The sequence below is a fragment of the Anabrus simplex genome, chromosome 2, assembly GCF_040414725.1.
Source record: "Anabrus simplex isolate iqAnaSimp1 chromosome 2, ASM4041472v1, whole genome shotgun sequence".
Classification (NCBI taxonomy): domain Eukaryota; kingdom Metazoa; phylum Arthropoda; class Insecta; order Orthoptera; family Tettigoniidae; genus Anabrus; species Anabrus simplex.
The window spans coordinates 869,562,833-869,584,322 of NC_090266.1; the positions used below are offsets into that span (position 1 = coordinate 869,562,833).

At 37.5% G+C, this 21,490-nt stretch overlaps 1 protein-coding gene across 10 annotated transcripts in view; it reads right to left on the reverse strand.

Annotated features, from left to right (window-relative positions):
• Window positions 1-21,490, reverse strand: part of LOC136864525 (CAP-Gly domain-containing linker protein 1) — a 958,550-nt gene that overhangs the window by 474,480 nt on the left and 462,580 nt on the right. For all 10 annotated transcript variants that reach the window (XM_067141621.2, XM_067141618.2, XM_067141619.2 and 7 more), the window contains one exon: window positions 5,391-5,642. In XM_067141621.2, coding sequence (XP_066997722.2) covers window positions 5,391-5,642 — 252 coding nt within the window. The remainder of the gene's footprint in view (window positions 1-5,390; window positions 5,643-21,490) is intronic.

A 21,490-nucleotide genomic window follows, 5' to 3' on the forward strand; every position in this document is an offset into this window, starting at 1 on the left:
AGAAGCAATTTGTACAATCCCTATTGTTTTTCTCAATTAATTCCATCCTTTAATTTCTTTAATTATAAAGAAACATAAGCACAAAATGTTGTTCATTCTGGCTAACCGATTCGTACAGCGCCACAGCTAGTAGTGGAGACATGCACAGCAGCGTGTAGCTTGTGCTGTGAAGAAGGGTAGCAGGAGTATATTTTTGCCAAGGTCATGGACACCGAGGCATGATTCACCCTGTTTCTGTGCGCATTTTTCAGTTTGAGAGTTTCACACCGTCACTGTGTCTGAGTAGTTCTATCTAGTGTCTGTTACTTTGTTAGTGTGTGGTCAAACACTAAATGACATTTTAATTGTATAATCACACCAAACTTCTATTTAATTGTAATACATGTGTAATTATTCCTCCTTCGGTTGAAACTTTTATAGCATAGTGTTGAATTACTACCACACTAAAGTTGTTGGACTCAATCTTTACGTCCTTATCAAAAATTTGCTCAGATAGCATTTTAAAAAAAACTTACTCTTTTGTAGATATTTTTCAATTTTGATGTCCACCCCCTCTCCCTACTCCTCCCGCTACAGCCCTCAGGTGCAGATACTTTTTGCTGTCCATAAATTCTTTTTTCCCTCCACTTCTAACTCCCAATTGCTTCTACTGGTTAATTATGTAAGATAATGTCCGCCTGTTAAGTCCTGAAGGCGGCTGGATCCTCAAACAGTAGCACCAAGGGGTATGCGGTTATTGGGAAAATGCAAAAGCTGATGGTAGTTCTATACTGAGGCGTACAAGGTATTATAATTATGGAGTGAGGTACTTGCCATTGCTTTCCTCACTGGGCCAATGTCCCAGCCATATACGAGACAGACATCAGTGGAAAATACATTTGAGATTTGGCCTGAGCCAGGAGACAGATGCAAAAATACTACAGCCATCAAGTAATACCAACAGGCAGTTGTGAGACAATATGGTAATCATTTGTATTCGGTATTCATGGAAGGGACTCAAAATTCAACTTCATTCAAGATTAATAGCTCTCTATGTGATATGAGGGACATGATATTCCAGTGCCTAAGGTTAAACCGGCATGGAACAAAATTCCATAAAAGTACATATATTCAACACCTGACTGATAGTGAACATGCCTGAGTGCAGGCTGACGAATGTTACAGCCTCTAATAATGGAGGTATATAGTCAAATAATGAATCATTGCAGGGCAAATAACAGAACAAATTAAATTTTGTTTGAATTGTACGCTTTGCTAACCTACACGATTCTCCTTGCCAAAATTCAGCAAAATAGTATTCATTACTTCTTCTATATTATGCAATTTATTTTTCAAGGAACATGTAAACCTGTAGCAATAATAGCTATAATGCAGGGGTTTCCAACTTCGAAAGTATATATATTCAACAAATATATTTGTTTGTCAAGCTTTAATACAGAAAAATCCATCTAAATAATAATAATAATAATAATAATAATAATAATAATAATAATAATAATAATAATAATAATAATAATAATAATAATAATAATAATTGAAATAAAATAATTATAATTGAAATAAAATAATAAGAATAATTATAATTAATAATTAATAGCCATTGTAATGTGATTAAAAGAATTGTAATTGAATTCAAACTATATGAATAAATTACTAAAATTAATAAAAATAATTAGTCGAAATGTCTGTAGTATGGGCGCCAGAGTTCACCAGAATTGATCCCTCGAATTTTAATAAAGCATGATAATTCTCTCTCCCAGGGCGTGTACATAAAGCTGCGTACTGGTACATCTGCTTCAGGCCTTACCTAACCTTCTGAAAATGACTAAATAGGTAGGAACTGCAACTAGATTCATTAATAACTCCACTGATTCTAAAATAACTAACTACATTGTAAATAACATCTGTGCATAAGCACCTCATCAACACACCATAATATACATAAAATACACTCGCAAAATACTGCTGGAAGACTCCATATTTACAACAACAAAAACAGTGAGAAACCAAAAGCGAGTACCAAGCTACCATTAGCAGTCAGCCCAATGAAAGTTCATTACAAAGCATATATATGTAGGTAAATACCCTTCACCATCTCTGTGCATCAACACAACTTGCATATTCTCATTTCTGGCACTTGCTATGTCACACAAATATTGAATACTGTGTTCACTGATTCTAACACTTGGTTTAAAGATAAATTCACTCGATCAACACACGCTTGTTGTTCCAGAACATAAATTATGGAAAGTCTGAGATACAGTACCCCATAGCTTTCACCAACATATAAGACACCAAGCCACCACAAGTGACACAATACCAAGTACCTAAGCACTCCACAGTCTTTAGGTTAATACTACACATCACTTTCCACAAAATAATAAGACCACATTCCACAAAAGATACATCTCCTCTCTTCTGCTGTTTTAAGTCAAGTATGCTCCACCAAAGTTTGAAGTCAAGTCTCTCTGCCGTTTTCTCACATGCCTAAATAAACCAAAGTTTGAAGTCAAGTCTCTCTGCCATTTTCTCACATGCCTAAATAGACCTCAGCATTCCCCTACCCCCTCATGATACATCAAGATAGATCCTGGCCATCCAATCATGAGTGAAAGATCCTCTTGCTGTACCAAGACCACGGCCTGAACCTCTTCTGGGTCCCAATTCAATAACAACCAGGCCGCATCATCGAACTCTGGGCAGTTCCATGACTCACGCAAAGTTTCTGAGTTGTAAATGGCACTGTTTTCACATCTGCTTGTACAAAACAAATTACTCATATCACATATGGAGACCTTCCAGCTTAAAATATTAAGAATAAATATACAAATGAAAGAATAACAATAATAATAATGATAATGATGATAATAATAGTACTAATAATGACAATTATATCTCTTACTTCTGAATACAGTGCGAGGGTGTGATATACAATGAAGAAAATGGAAATTGCAACACCCAGAAGGAGTGGTGCTACAATGCTGCAATTGAACATGCAGGACGAGTGTTCAATTGTGATTTGATGATTACACTTTCAGGTCCCTCTGAATGCAAGTTTGGACAACAATCAATACAGGATATGCCCACCACGACCCGCAATACATTGATGAATTTGTTGAGGCATGGAGTCAATAAGGCCCTGGATCGCTTCCTAGGGAATTGTGGCCCATGCTTGCTGCACTGCACAGGTCAGTTGTTCCAGAGTTGTGGGTGGCTGAGGACGGTTGGCCAGTTGTCGACCCATCATGTCCCACACATGCTCAATAGGACTGAGGTTCGGGGATCTGGCGGGCCATTCTAAGGTTGTGATATCGTGGAGAGCTTATCTGGAGATGCGTGCAGTGTGAACCCAGGCATTGTCCTGCTGAAACATCCCATTATCAATGTTCGCCATTGTAGGGACAACCACTGGATTGAGTATCCTATCAACGTACTGTCGAGCAGTCATAGTGCCCCCAACAAGCACTAATTGTGATTTCACATTAAAGCCAATGACTCCCCAGACCATAAATGCTTGATGTTGGCCCTGTGCGCCTCTCGACAATAAGATCTGGGCGGCCCCTCTCCCCGGTACATCGGAGCACACAATTCCGGCGATCACTGCAGGCAAGACAGAAGCGCAATTCATCACTAAAGATGACCCTATGCCATTTGTCGACCCACGTCGATCTTTCTCAACACCAGGCCAGCCTTACACGTCGCTGTTGTGGGGTCAATGGAACACCTTCTGCAGGGACAGGGGCTCGTAAGCCAGCTGCATGCAGGCGATTACCAACTGTTTGTTGTGTAACGAGGGGTGCCACAGCTGCTCGAATTTGCGCTGCTGTTGCATGGGATTCCATCCGGGCAATCAGAATGATGCGGCGATCCTCTCTCACAGTTGTCTGTCACGCTGGGCCTGTGCCAGGTCTACGAGTGTGGGTACCTTCATTTGACCACTGCTACCATACAAGTTGTACCGTAGATGCCTGTCGGCCAACACGTGCAGTGACAGTCCTTAGCCAGAATCCAGCCTCACACAGCCCAATTATCCGAGCCCTCTCAAACGGCGACAGTTGTTGATAGCGTGCTCTTCTCTGTCATCGAGGCATGTTTGACGGGGAACACTTCACTGCACAGACTGCAAGTCAACTACGCTACAGCAGAGTCCGTATACTGGAGTTGATTCCTCTGCGACCAATCACGTGGGGAGACCTGTAGCAACAATCCAATGGGTCTGAAAATTTGATCGTTTACATACCTACATGGATCGTTCCATATCTTGAAAATCAACACAAATGACCAATGCTTTCATGGTGTTGCAATTTCCATTTTCTTAAGTGTATGTACCATCACAACAGCTCAGGATAATCTTAACTGGGTTCTCTACAATGTATAATTTTAGGCAATGGAGAAATATGAAAGCAATAAATTCTCAATTCGTTTTACTGTATATTCCTTCCAATCATATGACAAGAAATTGGTGAGGCAGACTGACAGAGTTCATCTGTTACTTGAAACTTATCATCACTATCATTCTTTTGTTATTTGTTTTATGTTGCACCATTACAGATAGGTCTTATGGCAATGATGGGACAGGCATGGCCTAGGAATTGGAAAGAGGCAGCCGTAGCCTCAATTAAGGTACAGCCCCAACATTTGCCTGGTATGAAAATGGGCAACCAAGGAAAACCATCTTCAGGCCTGCCGACAGTGAGGTTCAAACCCACTATCTCCCAGATGCAAGCTCACAGCTGCACGCCCCTAACCACACGGCCAACTCACCTGGTCACTATCATTCTATCAATCCCATAATAATCTCAATGACTATATTATATATTTTAGGTTTAGGTTTTAGGTTGACACTGGAAATATCAAATTCCAGCAACAGAAACATTAATTATTCCTAGAAAATGGAAGACATACAATTATCTTCAAGAAACTCAAATAAAAGACAAATATTTTCAGCAAAAATAAATTTAAAAAAACTTTATACAAGGAACACTAATCTGACTGTGATGATATTCCTGTATCCAAGAAGTGGCAGGCCACAAAAATTATTTGGTTTTTTTTAAATGAGAAAAAGGTGATAAATTATGAACAGAAAAAAAAATTTCAGATATAATTCAAACTTTTTAAAATATATATCACGTAGTCAGTTTTCCCAAAGTTTTACCAGTATTTTAGTTTAAAAAAAACAATCAAACTAACTTCTTATATTTCCGTATGCTCAGTTGGAAATCTCTGCTGCATAGTACATGGTTAATGTTCAAGAAAATGAGTCAGTAGATAACAGTATTATTGTATAGTACAACAAATACCAACCAACTCAAAAGGCAACTATCACATCTTAATATGAACATTATTACTATCTTAAAGAACCCATACACTTAGTACAGTATAAGTCTTACGTGTGGCAGATAGACTGGATTTCTTCAGGACAAGATCCTTTGTACTGCTACTGGGAGATGGGGACTGGGAAGTACCACTACGTATGGACACATTGTCACTTGTCCTTGTTATGGGAGACTGTTCCCCAGTCAAGCTCCTGCCATCAACTTGACTTAATGGTTCTCGCGTCAATCTTGTAAGACGAGAAAACACGCCTCTCTTTTGCTCACATTGGAAATACCGTATTCCAGCAACGGATCCATCGTTTTTTCCTGCAGAATGGATGACACACAATTATCTTCAAGAATCTCAAATAAAAGACAAATACTCACAAAAATAAATTTAAAAAGGTGTATATAATGAATACTAATCTGACTTTGGTTTCTTTTAATACCTTTAGGTACAACTAAATTAAAAGTTATTAGTTCAGTGAGAGTTTAGACACACTGTTGCAGAATCCAGGTTAATGTGGTATTCACACTGGCATCTTTATCTGTAATTCACAGAGTAAATCAAGAGTGAAATAGTTGTGGTCTATGAGAAGGGTATCATTTGCATGGATCTGAAATAGGAAACTGCAAAACTCCATTTTAAAGATGGCCAAAAGTGAGATTCAAACATAATTCATCTCTCAAATTCATTGAAAGTGACTTTGCTATCAGCGTAATAAAAAACTTAGCTACTACACTAGATCAAAATAAAGAAAATTCAACCAAATATATAAATTGCTTTTCAATAAAAGGAACATAAAGGACCAAGAGAAGCAGTCCCCCACCCCCCGAGTTCACTATGTAAAGAATGGCATATTCCATTCATCACATTTCATTTTACTCAAGGACTTGCTGTGATGTTGTGCTAAGGATTATGTTTAATACAGCTCAGAATAATCTTCACTGGGTTCTCTATAATATATAATTTTAGGCAATGAAGAAATACAAAAGCAAAAAAAAAAAAAAAAACTGCATTCTCAATTTTTTTTACTTTATGTTTCTTCCTATCATACAACAAGTTGGTGAGACAGACTAACAGAGTTCAGCTGTTACTTGAAATATTTTCATCATTATCATTCTATCAATCTCATAATAATCTGAATAACTGTATTATGAACTTTAGATCGATCGATCAATCAATCAATCAATCAATCAATCAATCAATCAATCCTGATATGCATTTAGGGCAGTTGCCCAGGTGGTAGATTCCCTATCTGTAGTTTTCCTAGCCTTTTCTTAAATGATTGCAAAAAGAAATTGGAAATTTATTGAACATTTCCTTGGTAAGTTATTCCAATTCCTAACTCCCCTTCCTATAAATGAAATATTTGCCCCAATTTGTCCCCTTGAATTCCAACTTTATCTTCATATTGCGATCTTTCCTACTTTTAAAGACACCACTCAAACTTATTTGTCTACTGATGTCATTCCACGCCATCTCTCCACTGACAGCTCAGTTAGTCGAGCAGCTCTTCTCCTTTCTCCCAAGTCTTCCCAGCCCAAACTTTGTAACATTTTCAAAACGCTGCCCTTTTGTCGGAAATCACCCAGAACAAATCGAGCTGCTTTTCTTTGGATTATTTCCAGTTCTTGAATCATGTAATCCTGGTGAGGGTCCCATAAACTGGAACCATACTCTAGTTGGGGTCTTACCAGAGACTTATATGCCCTCTCCTTTACATCCTTACTACAACCCCTAAATACCTTCATAACCATGTGCAGAGATCTGTACCCTTTATAAACAATCATATTTATGTGATCACCCCAATGAAGGTCTTTTCTTATATTAACACCTAGGTAGTTACAATGATCCCCAAGAGGAACTTTCACCCCATCAACACAGTAATTAAAACTGAGAGGACTTTTCCTATTTGTGAAACTCACAACCTGACTTTTAACCCCGTTTATCATCATACCATTGCCCACCGTCCACCTCACAACACTATCAAGGTCACCCTACAGCCGCTCACAATCTTGTAACTTATTTATTACCCTGTACAGGATAACATCATCTGCAAACAGCCTTATCTCTGATTCCACTTCTTTACACATAACATTGATATATATATAAGAAAACATAAAGGTCCAATAATACTGCCTTGAGGAATTCCCCTCTTAATTATTACAGGGTCAAATAAAGCTTTGCCTACTCTAATTCTCTGAGATCTATTTTCTAGAAATATAGCAACCCATTCAGTCACTCTTTTGTCTAGTCCAATTGCACTCATTTTTGCCAGTAGTCTCCCATGATCCACCCTATCAAATGCTTTAGACAGGTCAATCGCGATACAGTCCATTTGACCTCCAGAATCCAAGATATCTGCTATATCTTGCTGGAATCCTACAAGTTGAGCTTCAGTGGAATAACCCTTCCTAAAACTGAATTGCCTTCTATCGAACCAGTTATTAATTTCACAAACGTGTCTAATATAGTCAGAAAGAATGCCCTCCCAAAGCTTACATACAATGCACGTCAAACTTACTGGGCTGTAATTTTCAGCTTTATGTCTATCACCCTTTCCTTTATACACAGGGCTTAGTATAGCAACTCTCTGTTCATCTGGTATAGCTCCTCCGACCAAACAATAATCAAATAAGTACTTCAGATATGGTACTATATCCCAACCCATTGTCTTTAGTATATCCCCAGAAATCTGATCAATTCCAGTCGCATTTCTAGTTTTCAACTTTTGTATCTTATTGTAAATGTCATTGTTATCATACGTAAATTTTATTACTTCTTTGGCCTTAGTTTCCTCCTCTATCTCGACATCATCCTTGTAACCAACAATCTTTACATACTGCTGACTGAAAACTTCTGCCTTTTGAAGATCATCACATACACACTTCCCTTGTTCATTAATTATTCCTGGAATGTCCTTCTTGGAACCTGTTTCTGCCTTAAAATACCTATACATACCCTTCCATTTTTCACTAAAATTCGTATGACTGCCAATTATGCTTGCCATCATGTTATCCTTAGCTGCCTTCTTTGCTAGATTCAATTTTCTAGTAAGTTCCTTTAATTTCTCCTTACTTTCACAGCTATTTCTAACTCTATTTCTTTCCAGTCTGCACCTCCTTCTTAGTCTCTTTATTTCTCTATTATAATAAGGTGGGTCTTTACCATTCCTTACCTCCCTTAATGGTACAAACCTGTTTTCGCATTCCTCAATAATTTCTTTAAACCCATCCTGGGATGTTTACATTTTTATTTACCGTTTCCACCGATCATAGCTACTTTTTAGAAACTGCCTCATGCCTGCTTTATCAGCCATATGGTACTGCCTAACAGTCCTACTTTTAAGACCTTCCTTTCTATCACATTTATTTTTAACTACCACAAAAACAGCTTCATGATCACTAATACCATTTATTACTTCAGTTTTCCTATAGAGCTCATCTGGTTTTATCAGCACCACATCCAGGATATTTTTCCCTCTGGTTGGTTCCATCACTTTCTGAATCAGCTGTCCTTCCCATATTAACTTATTTGCCATTTGTTGGTCATGCTTCCTGTCGTTCGCACTTCCTTCCCAATTGACATCTGGCAAATTCAGATCTCCCGCTACAATAACATTTCTTTCCATGTTGTTTCCCACATAGCTGACTATCCTATCAAATAATTCCGAATCCACGTCAGTGCTACCCTTTCCCGGTCTGTACACTCCAAATATATCAAGTTGCCTATTATCTTTAGAAATGAGCCTTACACCTAGAATTTCATGTGTCTCATCTTTAACTTTTTCGTAGCTTACAAATTCTTCTTTCACCAGAATGAACACTCCCCCTCCCACCCTTCCTATCCTATCTCTACGATATACACTCCAGTGCCGTGAGAAAATTTCTGCATCCATTATATCATTTCTCAGCCATGATTCAACTCCTATTACAATATCTTGTAAATATATATCTATTAAATTACTTAATTCTATTCCTTTCTTTACAATACTTCTACAGTTCAACACTAACAATTTTATGTCATCCCTACTTGATTTCCAGTTCCCTGTTCCCTTATCACCGCTCCCTAGGCCATCCCGTTTCCCTGAATGTACCTCCCTATTACCCTTCCAAACAAATTTCCTAACTTATATATACCACTGCGGTTTAAATAAGGCCATCTGAGCGCAGATCCCTATCTCCTACCCACCCATTAGGATCTAGAAATTTCACTCCCAGTTTCCCACATACCCACTCCATAGTCTCATTTAAATCCCCAATCACCCTCCAGTCAGTATCCCTTCTACACAGTATTCCACTAATAACAATCTCCGCTTTCTTAAACTTCACCCGTGCTGCATTTACCAGATCCCACACATCTCCAACTATGTTGGTACTTATATCAGCTTGCCTTACATTGTTGGTACCAACGTGAAACACTACCACCTTCTCCTTCCTCTCCTCGCTCTCTTCTACTTTCCTCAACATCTGCCTTAACCTAATTCCTGGATAACACTCTACCCTGGTACCCTTTCCTCCACACAATTTCCCCATGTGTCTAACGATGGAATCCCCCATGACCAGAGCCTCAACCCTACCCACCTCATTTGATCCCCTCCCCTCCTGGTCAACCCTATCTTTCCTGATAGCTGCAGAAGCTACTTCCTCCTCTCTTTTCTCCTTCCCATGACCCTGTTCCACCTGTCTTTTCCTATCCTCTACTCTACATTTTCCTTTCCTACCTTTTCCCTTCCTCCTACTTCCACACATCTCAGCAACAGTTCCCTGTCCCTCATCTTCCTTCTGTTGTTCTACCTGGAGTGACTCGTACCGATTTCGCACAGACACCTGTCCTGAATTCTGATCCTGAATAGAGCCCTTAGCCTGCAATCTCCTTCCCCTTAGAACATTAGACCACCTGTCTTCTACAACTCCTCCCTTTCCTTCCCCTCCCTCTTGTACACCTACTGTAACCTGTACATTGTTCGAGGGAGTCCTATCTTCCTGCACACATTTTTACCAGTTGTCTCCCATGATCTACCCCAGGGATGGCGAACCTATTTAAGAATCATTTAAATGTTCGTTTCATGTCAAATGAAGAAAGAAGAGAGCTCGTTTCACAGAAAATCGAAGAATACACAAAGCAAACTATTTGTTTTGTATCATCTTTCTTATTTCGGAGGCACGCCACATGAACATATTAAAGATTTTATATACGTCTTGTGCTACAGACTATACAATATCACACAGTTCGTATAGTCATAGTGTTTCACGTGTAAGAAATAAATATCGAAAACCTGGCCATCAGTTAGTCGGTGAGTGAAGTTTGACGTGTGTGTGGTAGCCAGTAGCGCGTAATTATTCGTTGTGTGCTATTGTTTATTGAATGTTGTTTGTATACGGACCTCACAAACACGTTTTCAGTGTCGAAAAAACAGAAACTTAACAAAAGTAGTAACCGGATTCTTCAAGAACAGTGGACAATGGAATTCGGAGTGATAGAAATAAGCAATAACGCTTTGTGTTGCCTGTGACTGAAAACCGTTGTGTCCCGCACATTTAATGTAGACCAAAAGCACCATTTCCAGACGAATCATTAAAATATTCGTTCCATGTCAAATGAAGAAAGAAGAGGGCTCGTTTCACAGAAAATCGAAGAATACACAAAGCAAACTATTTGTTTTGTATCATCTTTCAGGCCAAGGAATAATATCAGTGCGGATGTTTCAATCTGTCTCAGTGCATATTAGAGCATGGGAAGCCGATTTTTGACGGTGAGTTCTTGACAGAGACTTTCTTATCGACGTCAGATACATTGATTGAAGACTTTCCTAACAAACAGCAAATAATTAACACAATTAAAGAAATGCCAGCCAGCCGAAATACTGTCAAGTGTAGAATAATAAGAATGAGTGAAGATGTTTTGGAGCATTTGAAAGCTGATTCGGATAACTCCCAGATGTATTCAGTATGTCTTGATGAAAACACGTATGTGCACTTACAAGAAAGCATTGCTGTTTTGTCTGATTTCCTTGTGAAAAATGATGAGGGGAGGGAGGAATTAGTAAAATTGTTAAGTTTACGAAATATGGCAATAGGTAAGGATATAATGAAGGATGTGAAGCAAGAATTTGTATTAAAAATGGGCTTTGACTTACAAAATAGCCTAAAGTATGGTGGGTATTCGTGATGGGTTTGTGCAATTTCTGAAAGGAAACGTTAAACACCCTACAATGAACGTTGTGAAGTCAACAGTTAGAATCTGTCTTGGTTCAGACCTATGTGCTTCTTGCGTGTTACTGAAGACAAGAAGATATGAACCTAATATAAATGACATGGGTACTAAATGTGAGAACGATATTTCACTCGAAGTTCATTAGCAATATTAGTATTTTAAATGTTATATCTAATAATATTTGATGACGAGATGTGTTACAATGGGAGCTTATTATATATTTTTACAAGTAATGTTAGGTATTCTCGAAATACTTAAAAATGTATTTTTGATGTTTTTGCAAAATACAACCACGAAACGTGCAGTCAAATGTATTTACAAGATATATATTAAATTAAATAAGTAAATAAATCACTAAAAGAATAACTAACATATTATGAAACATAATTGGGAATTAAGAAAGGAAGTCGTACGGGGGAGGGAGGGAGCCATTCCTTAAAAGAAAATAACAAGTGGCACAGTAAACACTTGAGAATAATAAAACAGACTTAAAATGGCTCACTAGCTGGAAAAGGTTCGCCATCCCTGATCTACCCTATCAAATGCCTTAAATAGGTCAATCACGATACAGTCCATTTCACCTCCTGAATCCAGGATATCTGCTACAACTTGCTGGAATCCTTCAAGTTGAGCTTCAGTGGAATAACCTTTCCTAAACCCAAACTGCCTTCTACCAAACCAGTTATTAATTTCATATACATGTCTAATATAACCAGAAAGAATGCTTTCCAAAAGCTTACATGCAATGCATGTCAAACTGACTGGCCTGTAATTTTCAGCTTTATGTCGTTCACTGTTTCCTTTATACACAGGGGCTAATAAAGTAAATCTCCAGTCATTTGGTATAGCCCTTTCATACAAACAATAATCAAAAAAGTACTTCAGATATGGTACCATATCCCAACCCATTGCCTTTTGTATATCCCCCGAATCCTTATCAATTCCAGATGCTTTTCTAGTTTTCAACTTTTGTATCTTAGTGCAAATGTCATTGTTATTATAGGTAAATTTTAATACTTCTTTAGTATTAGTCACCTCCTCTATCTGGACCTTATCCTTGTAACCAACAATCTTTACATACTGCTGACTGAATACTTCTGCCTTTTAAAAATCCTTGCATACACACTCCCCCTGTTCATTAATGATTCCCGGAATGTCCTCCTTGGAACCTGTTTCTGCCTTAAAGTACCTATTCATACTTTTCCATTTTTCACTAAAATTTGTATGACCGCCAGTTATGCTTGCCATCAAGTTATCCTTAGCTGACTTCTTTCCTGATTCAATTTCCTAGTAAGCTCCTTCAATTTCTCCTTACTTCTGGAACCATTTCTAACTCCTCCTCCTAACTCCTTCCAACCTGCACCTCATTCTTAGTTTCCTTACTTCTCTATAATAATAGAGTGGATATTTACCATTCCTTACCACCTTTAAAGGTACAAACCTATCTTCACATTCCTCAACAATTGCTTTAAACCCATCCCACAAGGCGAGCTGGCCATGAGGTTGGAAGCATGCGGCTGTGAACTTGCATTTGGAAGATAGTGGGTTCGAATCCAACTGTCGGCAGCCCTGAAGATAGTTTTTCTGTGGTTTGCCATTTTGACACCAGACAAATGCTGGGCTGTACCATAATTAAGGCCATGGCCGCTTCCTTCCAAGTCCTAGGCCTTTCCTATCCCATCATCACCATAAGACCTAAAGCCACGTAAAGCCACCAGCAAAATATAATAATTAAAAAAACCATCCCAGAGTCTGTTTAAAGTTTTATTTACCATTTTCCAACGATCATATTTACTTTTTGAACACTTCCTCATGCCTGTTTTATCAGCCATACGGTACTGCCTAATAGTCCTAATTTTAATACCTTCCTTTCTTTCAAATTTATTTTTTTAACTACCAAAAAAACAGCTTTGTGATCACTAACACCATCTATTACTTCGGTTTGTCTATAGAGCTCATCTGGTTTTACGAGCACCACATCCAGAATATTCTTCCCTCTAGTTCGTTCCATCACTTTCTGAATCAGATGCCCTTCCCATATTAACTTATTCGCCATTTGTTGGTCATGCTTCCTGTCGTTCGAATTACCTTCCCAATTGACATTTGGTAAATTGAGATCACCTGCCACTATCACGTTCCTTTCCTCATCGTTTCCCACATAGCTGATTATCTTATCAAATAATTCTGAATCAGTGTCAGCGCTACCCTTTCCCGGTCTGTACACTCCAAAGACATCAAGTTGCCTATTATCTTTAGAGATGAGCCTTACACCTAGAATTTCATGTTTGTCGTCTTGAACCTTTTCGTAGCTTACAGATTCTTCTTTCACCAGAATGAATACTCACCCTCTTACCAATCATATCCTATCTCTACGATACACACTCCAGTTCCCTGAGAAAATTTCTGCATTCATCATATCATTTCTCAGCCATGATTCAACTCCTATTACAATATCTGGTAAGTATATATCTATTAAATTACTTAATTCTATTGATTTCTTTACAATACTTCTACAGTTCAACACTAGCATTTTGATGTCATCCCTACTTGACTTCCAGTTCCCTGTACCCTTATTACCGCTACCTAGGCCACCCCGTTTCCCTGAATGTACCTCCCTATAACCCTATAACCTCTACAATTTACTGCAATACTTCTATTTTTTACTAGTGCAGAAATATACATAAATTTTGCTCCTCAAGAAGGTGTAACAAGAATACTATTGGATCTCTTCAGAACAATTAATTGGAAATTTCAAGATTTACATAATGTTCATTCCATCATAATCAGAAAATTATTCCTTACATGTATTGATCAACTACACCTCTTTAACTTAGCGTTTCAATTGGCATTAACACTCAACAACAGATAACAATAATGGATTAAATTTCTGTCGCCTGTGGTGGAACGGAGAACTGGAAATAAGCATTGTGTTTTGTGAAATTATATTACTGAGTTTGGAAACGTAAACTATTTACCTCTTATTTTAAGAAACCTCGAGAATAGAATTTGGGACTCATGAACTTTTGAAAATCATTGATTATAGTATTTCTTAATATGTCTTTTTACCACTTTATTTTTCTGGACAGATCAAGATATTATTTGGAACTGTAAACAGACAATGAAAGATGCGAGAATTATTTTTGAAGTGATCTTTGTATTTAAATTTCATGTAGTTGTGTTTGATTGAATTTGGAAAAAAGGTCGTGTATCATGTAAATTAATTTCAAGAAGATTCAAGAAAGTCATTCTGGACTTGAAGAAAATTAATATTGTGTTTTGGTAAAACGCGTGCATTACATAACTTTTGAACCAACAGGTACTGGCATGTGGAGGAAGTAGGTGATGCAATTCTACTTGTAGAATTGTAGAATACTGCAGTATAGGAACTGGCCATATATGGTCATCAATTGGATTGGTCAGAATAACAACCTTTCTAAGTGGCGAAAATGGGAATCTAGAGAAATTCGGTGTCCTATTGGTTACTTGCGATCTGTCCATTTCTGGCCTTCTGCCGGCTTCGCGTGTGAGATGCGTGTTATCCATGCCTTTTTCATCCGACCATCCTCGTGAGCGCTTGCCCTCCAGGGGTCCTCAGCTTATCTTGGTAAGCGCTATTTCTATGCTTTTTCTATTATGTTTGATTTTATTTAACTCCTTCCAGTGTTTTGATATTTTCTCGTTTAATGTAACTTCCAATGATTTAAATTTAACGTATCGGTGTTTGCTCTAGATTCCCATATTCACCAGTTTTGCTGACTGTGTTTTCGACAGACAGTCACTTGCATCTGGTTATTAGCTACTTGCTGTAATTCTGCAACTACGTTAAACCTCGTGTTTTACAAATTTACTTAAATATCTTGATAATGTCTTTGTTTTGGTTCATTTGACTTTGTAGCTTTGTTAATTTTAATATATGTGAGCTAAAGGGTGATCGATGTGCGTTTCCCTTTCCCGACAATGGGGTACGATACTATGGCCTTATTAGGGTTTCCAACACGTTCCACAGTCCTTCCGTAGTTGTCGTTGTTAGGCCTGTAAGTTATGTTTACCTTGCGTATGTTTCCATTTTGTGTGTTTGATAAGTTAACTGTCTTATTTCCAAAGCTAAGATATGAAACTGCCATTACATTGATATTTTTCTATTTTCCCCATATTATTATTATTTTTCTATTTTCCCTATTTATCTTATTATTTATTATCAATAAGTGATTACACTCATTTTCCTCATTTTTATTATTCATATCATTATTATTATTATTCATTCCTATTTCACTTTTTTTAAAATTATTATTATTATTATTAATATTATTATTATTATTATTATTATTATTATTATTATTATTATTATTATTATTATTATTATTATTATGATTATTATTATTTTGTATGCTAGGTATGGAAAAAATGAAAACAGAATAATTATCTTAACTAAACTGTATTTTTCACTTACACGTTAATAAGAGAGCAGAAGTATTATTTCATATTAATAAAAATAAACCTCACACTCCATAAATGCATACATAAGTACATTAGTGAGTTCTTTAATATGAACCTTACTATATTATGTGATAGGGCCAATATTTAATGCTGAATTAATATTATCTACCTTCAATGAGGTAAGAAAACTGGAAAAGCCCGTGAACGCTCAGGGTAGCAGTATAGGTGGCCACCCATTGACATGCACAGGTGTAGTTTTTGTATGAGAGAGAAACAAGGCTGTGGCAGAGACAGAAGTTAGGGGAATTACCTAACTCAATCCCGCTAGTAGAAGAGCGGGAGATATTATGACTTTTGGGTGTGCAAATTACGCCAGTGAACTGTTGTTGGCGAGTGTAAAACAGAGAAAGTTATTATGTCATTTTTTCCAAGTGTCTTTAGCTGAAAATACCTCATATTGGTGCTCTGACTAATTAATAGTAATATTTTTATGGAGCATGGAAACTGAAGCTTACTTGAAACAAAGGAGAAGGCAATGTTTGTTGGAGATCTCCCTTGCGCTGCATCTCTCCTGGAAACTTATAGAAGAGGTGTGATCTGTAAGATGGGAGCACTGTTGAACTCTGAACGTGTTACTGTGCGTATCGTCGGAACCTAGCACCTGAACGAAGACAACATAGGAGAAGTGCCCATAGCCAATAAAGAAAGAATTTATTAAGTTCATCTTGCTTGAAACTACGAGGCAAGTGAATGTAATAATGTTAGGTAGACAATTTTGATCAAATAATCAATAATATGTGAGTGAACAGAATGGGAGCTGCAGGCTACAGTAACTCATGATCAGGTGTAGAAGTGACAACTAGGTGCCAGTAGGGACAGACGGAGCATCAGTTAGCAGAAACTGATAAAAACATTTCTCACTCATAAGTTATAGTATGAAATCACAAGTCAGAAGCCATAACGATTAATTTAATTATCTGAGTTAATTGCAGTAGGCAGCAAGTTGAACTTCCTACGAAAAGATCCTCCTGCGCAAACTGATTTTCCCATGGTAATAGAGCTTCCTACAGAACATGTTAATCAAGCAAATGGCGCCAATCATGGACCACCGCACGGAGCCAAATTGGGGACCTGCAACTATGGACGTCAGTAGTGCAATCGTGCACTAAGTCATGCAGTGTGGCCTTGGATGGATGACTGAACATCACAGGAATGGATAAGTCTGAACAAATTTTCAAAGCGTGGATTAGGACTAACCAGGATTCGCATTTTTGTGAATATTAATTTTATCATGCCTTCAAGGCAAGCCTTCGTATAAACATAAATAAGTCAGGAGATTTAGGATCATGCATGAATTAGTTCAGGGTTATTAGCTTTGTATTAAATATTGGTATACTAGGGTAACTGTTTATTGAGTTTGAGGTCTTGTCAGATAAAGTTATTCCTGTCTGTTTTATTTGAGAGTGTCTGAGATGATATGGTCATCCTGAAAGTAAGGTCAGTAGTGCCGCACACAGTATTGAACTGGGAGATTAGTACTGTGAGAGATAAACAACCTAAGGAATAGAAGTGGAGGTCCTAATAGTATAAGACATGTCAATTTTTCAGTGGTACGGAGTAAGGAGTGGACATACAGTCCCCACCGAAGAGTAAGAAAGGTTCTTCTGGAAAAATCTTGGCAGGTAACGCATGGCAAAGCACATGAATCGAACGAGGGTCTGCAAGATAAGAAATGTGATTTGGCGAGTAATAGTTCCGTATAGTCTGAAGCGAAGATGCTGCAGATAAGTCTATCCAATGTCAAATTACGAGTCTGGGAAGAACTTGTACCAGACCAAGGAGAGATTTTGTTATGAGATATATGAGAGCCATGGCCACTCGTACTATTGAGATGTTCCCTCCAAGCGTGGAGATAAGAAAATAGGCAACTGTGGGGTGTGTCCCCGAGTGACAGGCTGAGGGAAGACTTATTTTGTTACATTACAGCTATGCGACAACCTTCCCCGAGTAAATAAAATTCTACAGTGAAAAGGAATATTTTATTTGGGACATAGCAAGATAGATGACCATGTTAAATGCCATCACAGCAGCAGGTTAATGAACATCAGATAAGCAGTCGACTGGAAAGACAAGCATGCATGTATTTCATCTCAATAAGACAAGTGTTAATTTATGTTTTTATTTCAGGTATTTGTGTGTGTCATATTTTGTTACCCATGTGTCTTGCATCGTTATTTGTCGTTTGTTCTCATTTGTGTAAGGGGAGAGCTCGTAGGCTTTTTATGGGATCTGAGGACTCAATCCTCATTCTTGATTATGAGAGCAGGCACACATTTAGCTTCAGTGATTATTTTGGGGGTATTATAGTGATCCAAAGCCAGTGTGTTTTATGTTTATGTTTCCCTAACCATTGGGAGTCATATTAGTAGAAATAACATGCAAATCTTATACTCCTAATCACATGTAGTTGAACATTTTAAGTAACATCTATGACCGCAGTGTTCAGACTTATTTGTTCAATAAACTCACGCCATGTTAATTACTCACAGTTCCAAGAATGATAAAGACTTTCACATGATTCGGGCAGAGACCTGCAACTTTCAGGGCTATTTTGTCAGAAAAATGTTGTGTTTCTTGTTTAATCTTTTGATATTTTTGGGGGAAATTTTATCTTCATTTTATGCTTTTTGTGGATTAAACTTTTCCATCCCTCATCTTTGGATTCTCATTCACGTATAGTTGTTAGCATCCCATTCTACTTTAATTTTAGATATTTGTTAGACCCATCTTCCAGACAGACCACCACTCTACCGACTGACCAGCCAGGCGAAAGAAGAGGATGTTAAATAAGGTACAAATAGTACAATACATTTTATTACTAGGTCTATTATGTTTGGCAATTGTTTGAAGTTAGAAAAAAAACATATTTTAAGACCAGTACGTAAGTGCACATTATTGAAGGATTCACTAATTGATGTTGTAAAAATTATGAATCTTTTTTTTAAATATAGGCCTAACACTGAGTTGTAATAATAATAATAATAATAATAATAATAATAATAATAATAAAGCTATGCTATTCAAAGCACAAGGAGGCACACAAACCCTAAAAGACCAGTACAGTGGACAATGCAGTCACAAGGTGAACCAAGTACTGTAGAGCTAAATCGGCATCACCACCAAATGAAGTTCATTCAAAGTTAATGTGAAGGACGGGACATAGATATAAAACTCTGCAAGTTCAAAACTGAAAACTGGAAATTACACCAAGGCTGCTGAACAACTATTGTAAAATGCAAAGAAGTATTTCTTGCCTGGAAAAAAAAAAAAAACTCTCTCAACTAAATTCTGCAGGCGAACCTAAAATTACTCTAAATGAATCAGGAATGCAACAAATTAGGAGGCTTGTGTTCGAAATAGTATAGTTGACACTATAGTAGTGGACATGGAAACCAGATTCCAGGACTTTCAGAAGCTAAATTTTATGAAATCAGTAGATTATTCATTCTACAAAAGAAGTTATGTATTTTAAAATAAAACACACAGACTTCTTCTTCTTCTTTTCTACCGCTTTTCCCACACCTGTGGGGTCGCGGGTGCGAACTCTTGTCACACATGAGGATTTGGCCCTGTTTTTGCGGCCGGATGCCCTTCGTGATGAAAACCCCATATGGAGGTATGTAATCGCTATTGCGTGTTCTGTGGTGGTTGGTAGAACACACAATTAGACTATTACCCTTTAGGCAAAGATTTATTTTCGGCTGATGATGCTTACGACTGTTAAGCGAAACATGTCCCATCTTACAATGCCTGTTGCAATGTTTATTTCCTAAATATAAGGAAAGATAAGTATTGGAAAGGAGGTGTTAACTATTATTCTTATTTTAATGTTCATAAATGAAATCACCATAAATGATCAAAAAATTAACATAGTCCTACAATTTAAATACCTTGGAGAAATCATTATGCACAACTTAAGCAAGAAAGCAACATGGATAAATTAGAACCAACACATTCATGTTTTTCCCTAGGATTTATTGGAGCTAACGCTTCTGCTATCGATTTTAGTTTGGTGGTCAGTTCTTCTAATGTATTAGTGTTGACAGATCCCTCTCCTGTTTTCCTATCTCCCTATTATTTATTAAGGTGATAGGGTCAAATTTTGATCTATTTTTATTTGGAGGCCTTTTCTTAACCCTTGGAGTTAATTTTATTCTGATCTTAACAACATAGTGATCTCACCGTGAGTCTTCTCCTCATCCCCAGGACTTTGACATTGTAGATTTCACAATGGTGAAATTTATCCAAGCATACGTGGTCCAGTTGCTATTCACCTTTTTGGAAATCAGGATGTTTCGAAGTTTTTAATTTGTGAGGTTTCCTTTTAGAGTATGTTGATTTTGAGATTGTGGTTTCTGCATAATTCAACCAATCTTTGACCGTTTTGATTCGTTCTCTTATGCGCTGGCCATTTTACAATGATATCTCAGTTCCTTCTTTCTTATCCCAGTTGTGCGTTGAAATCACCAAGGAGAATTTTAGCGTGTGATGGAGGTATGTTAATTAAAGTTTGATCCAGGAGATCCCAGAATTTTTGTGCTTCTTTATCCTTTAGAGTGTTATTTTTCTGATTAGTGGGAGCATGTGCACTGATAATTTTGTAGATTTTATTTGCAGATTTCAGAGTTAGTGTTGCAAGTCTGGGGGATTGAGATTTAAATTCCATGACTGAATCTATGATTTTGACATTTATTAGAAATCCATTACTAAACTGCGGACAGTTGTTAATCACTCGTTTTCCAGGGATTCCTTTATACACTTGGTACTCTTGTGATGCTATTGGGTTTTGATCACTATTCCTTATTTCTTGAAGGGCCATGATTAGAATTTTATGTTTATCCATGATGTCTGTGACAATCTTTAATTTTCCAATTTGACACAAAGAGTTAACATTGTGTGTTGAGAAGAAAGAGATTTGTTTATGTATAATTCTTTGAAGTTTCTGTGTACAAAGGACATACTATATTGTTTTATACTACTTTTTCTAACCAAATGTAGTACATTACACATCAGTTGTTACATCCACCTTCTGAACATAATCTCCTTGTAACTGTATGCACTTTTGCCATCGATGTGTCAGTCTCTCCAGACATTCCTGAAACCATTTTTTCGTAGTGCTGCGTACCCATGCCCTGACAGCTGTATCCAGTTCTGCAAAATCTGCAAAACAGCGACCATGCATAGGTTTCTTCATGTTCCCGAACAGGTGATAATCACTTGGTGCCAAGTCGGGAGAGTATGGTGGGTGTGGCAGCACCGTGAATCCCATTTATTGTTTCATTTGAGGCTCATGGTAATGGAGCCATGTCTCATCACTAGCCACAAGCCTAGCCATGAAGTCAGCTGGATCTTGATCATGGCATTGCAAACGTTCTCTGCACATGTCCACACGCCTCTGCTTTTCATCTGCAGACAAGAGTCTAGGCACCCACGTGGATGACACCTTCCCCAACTGTAA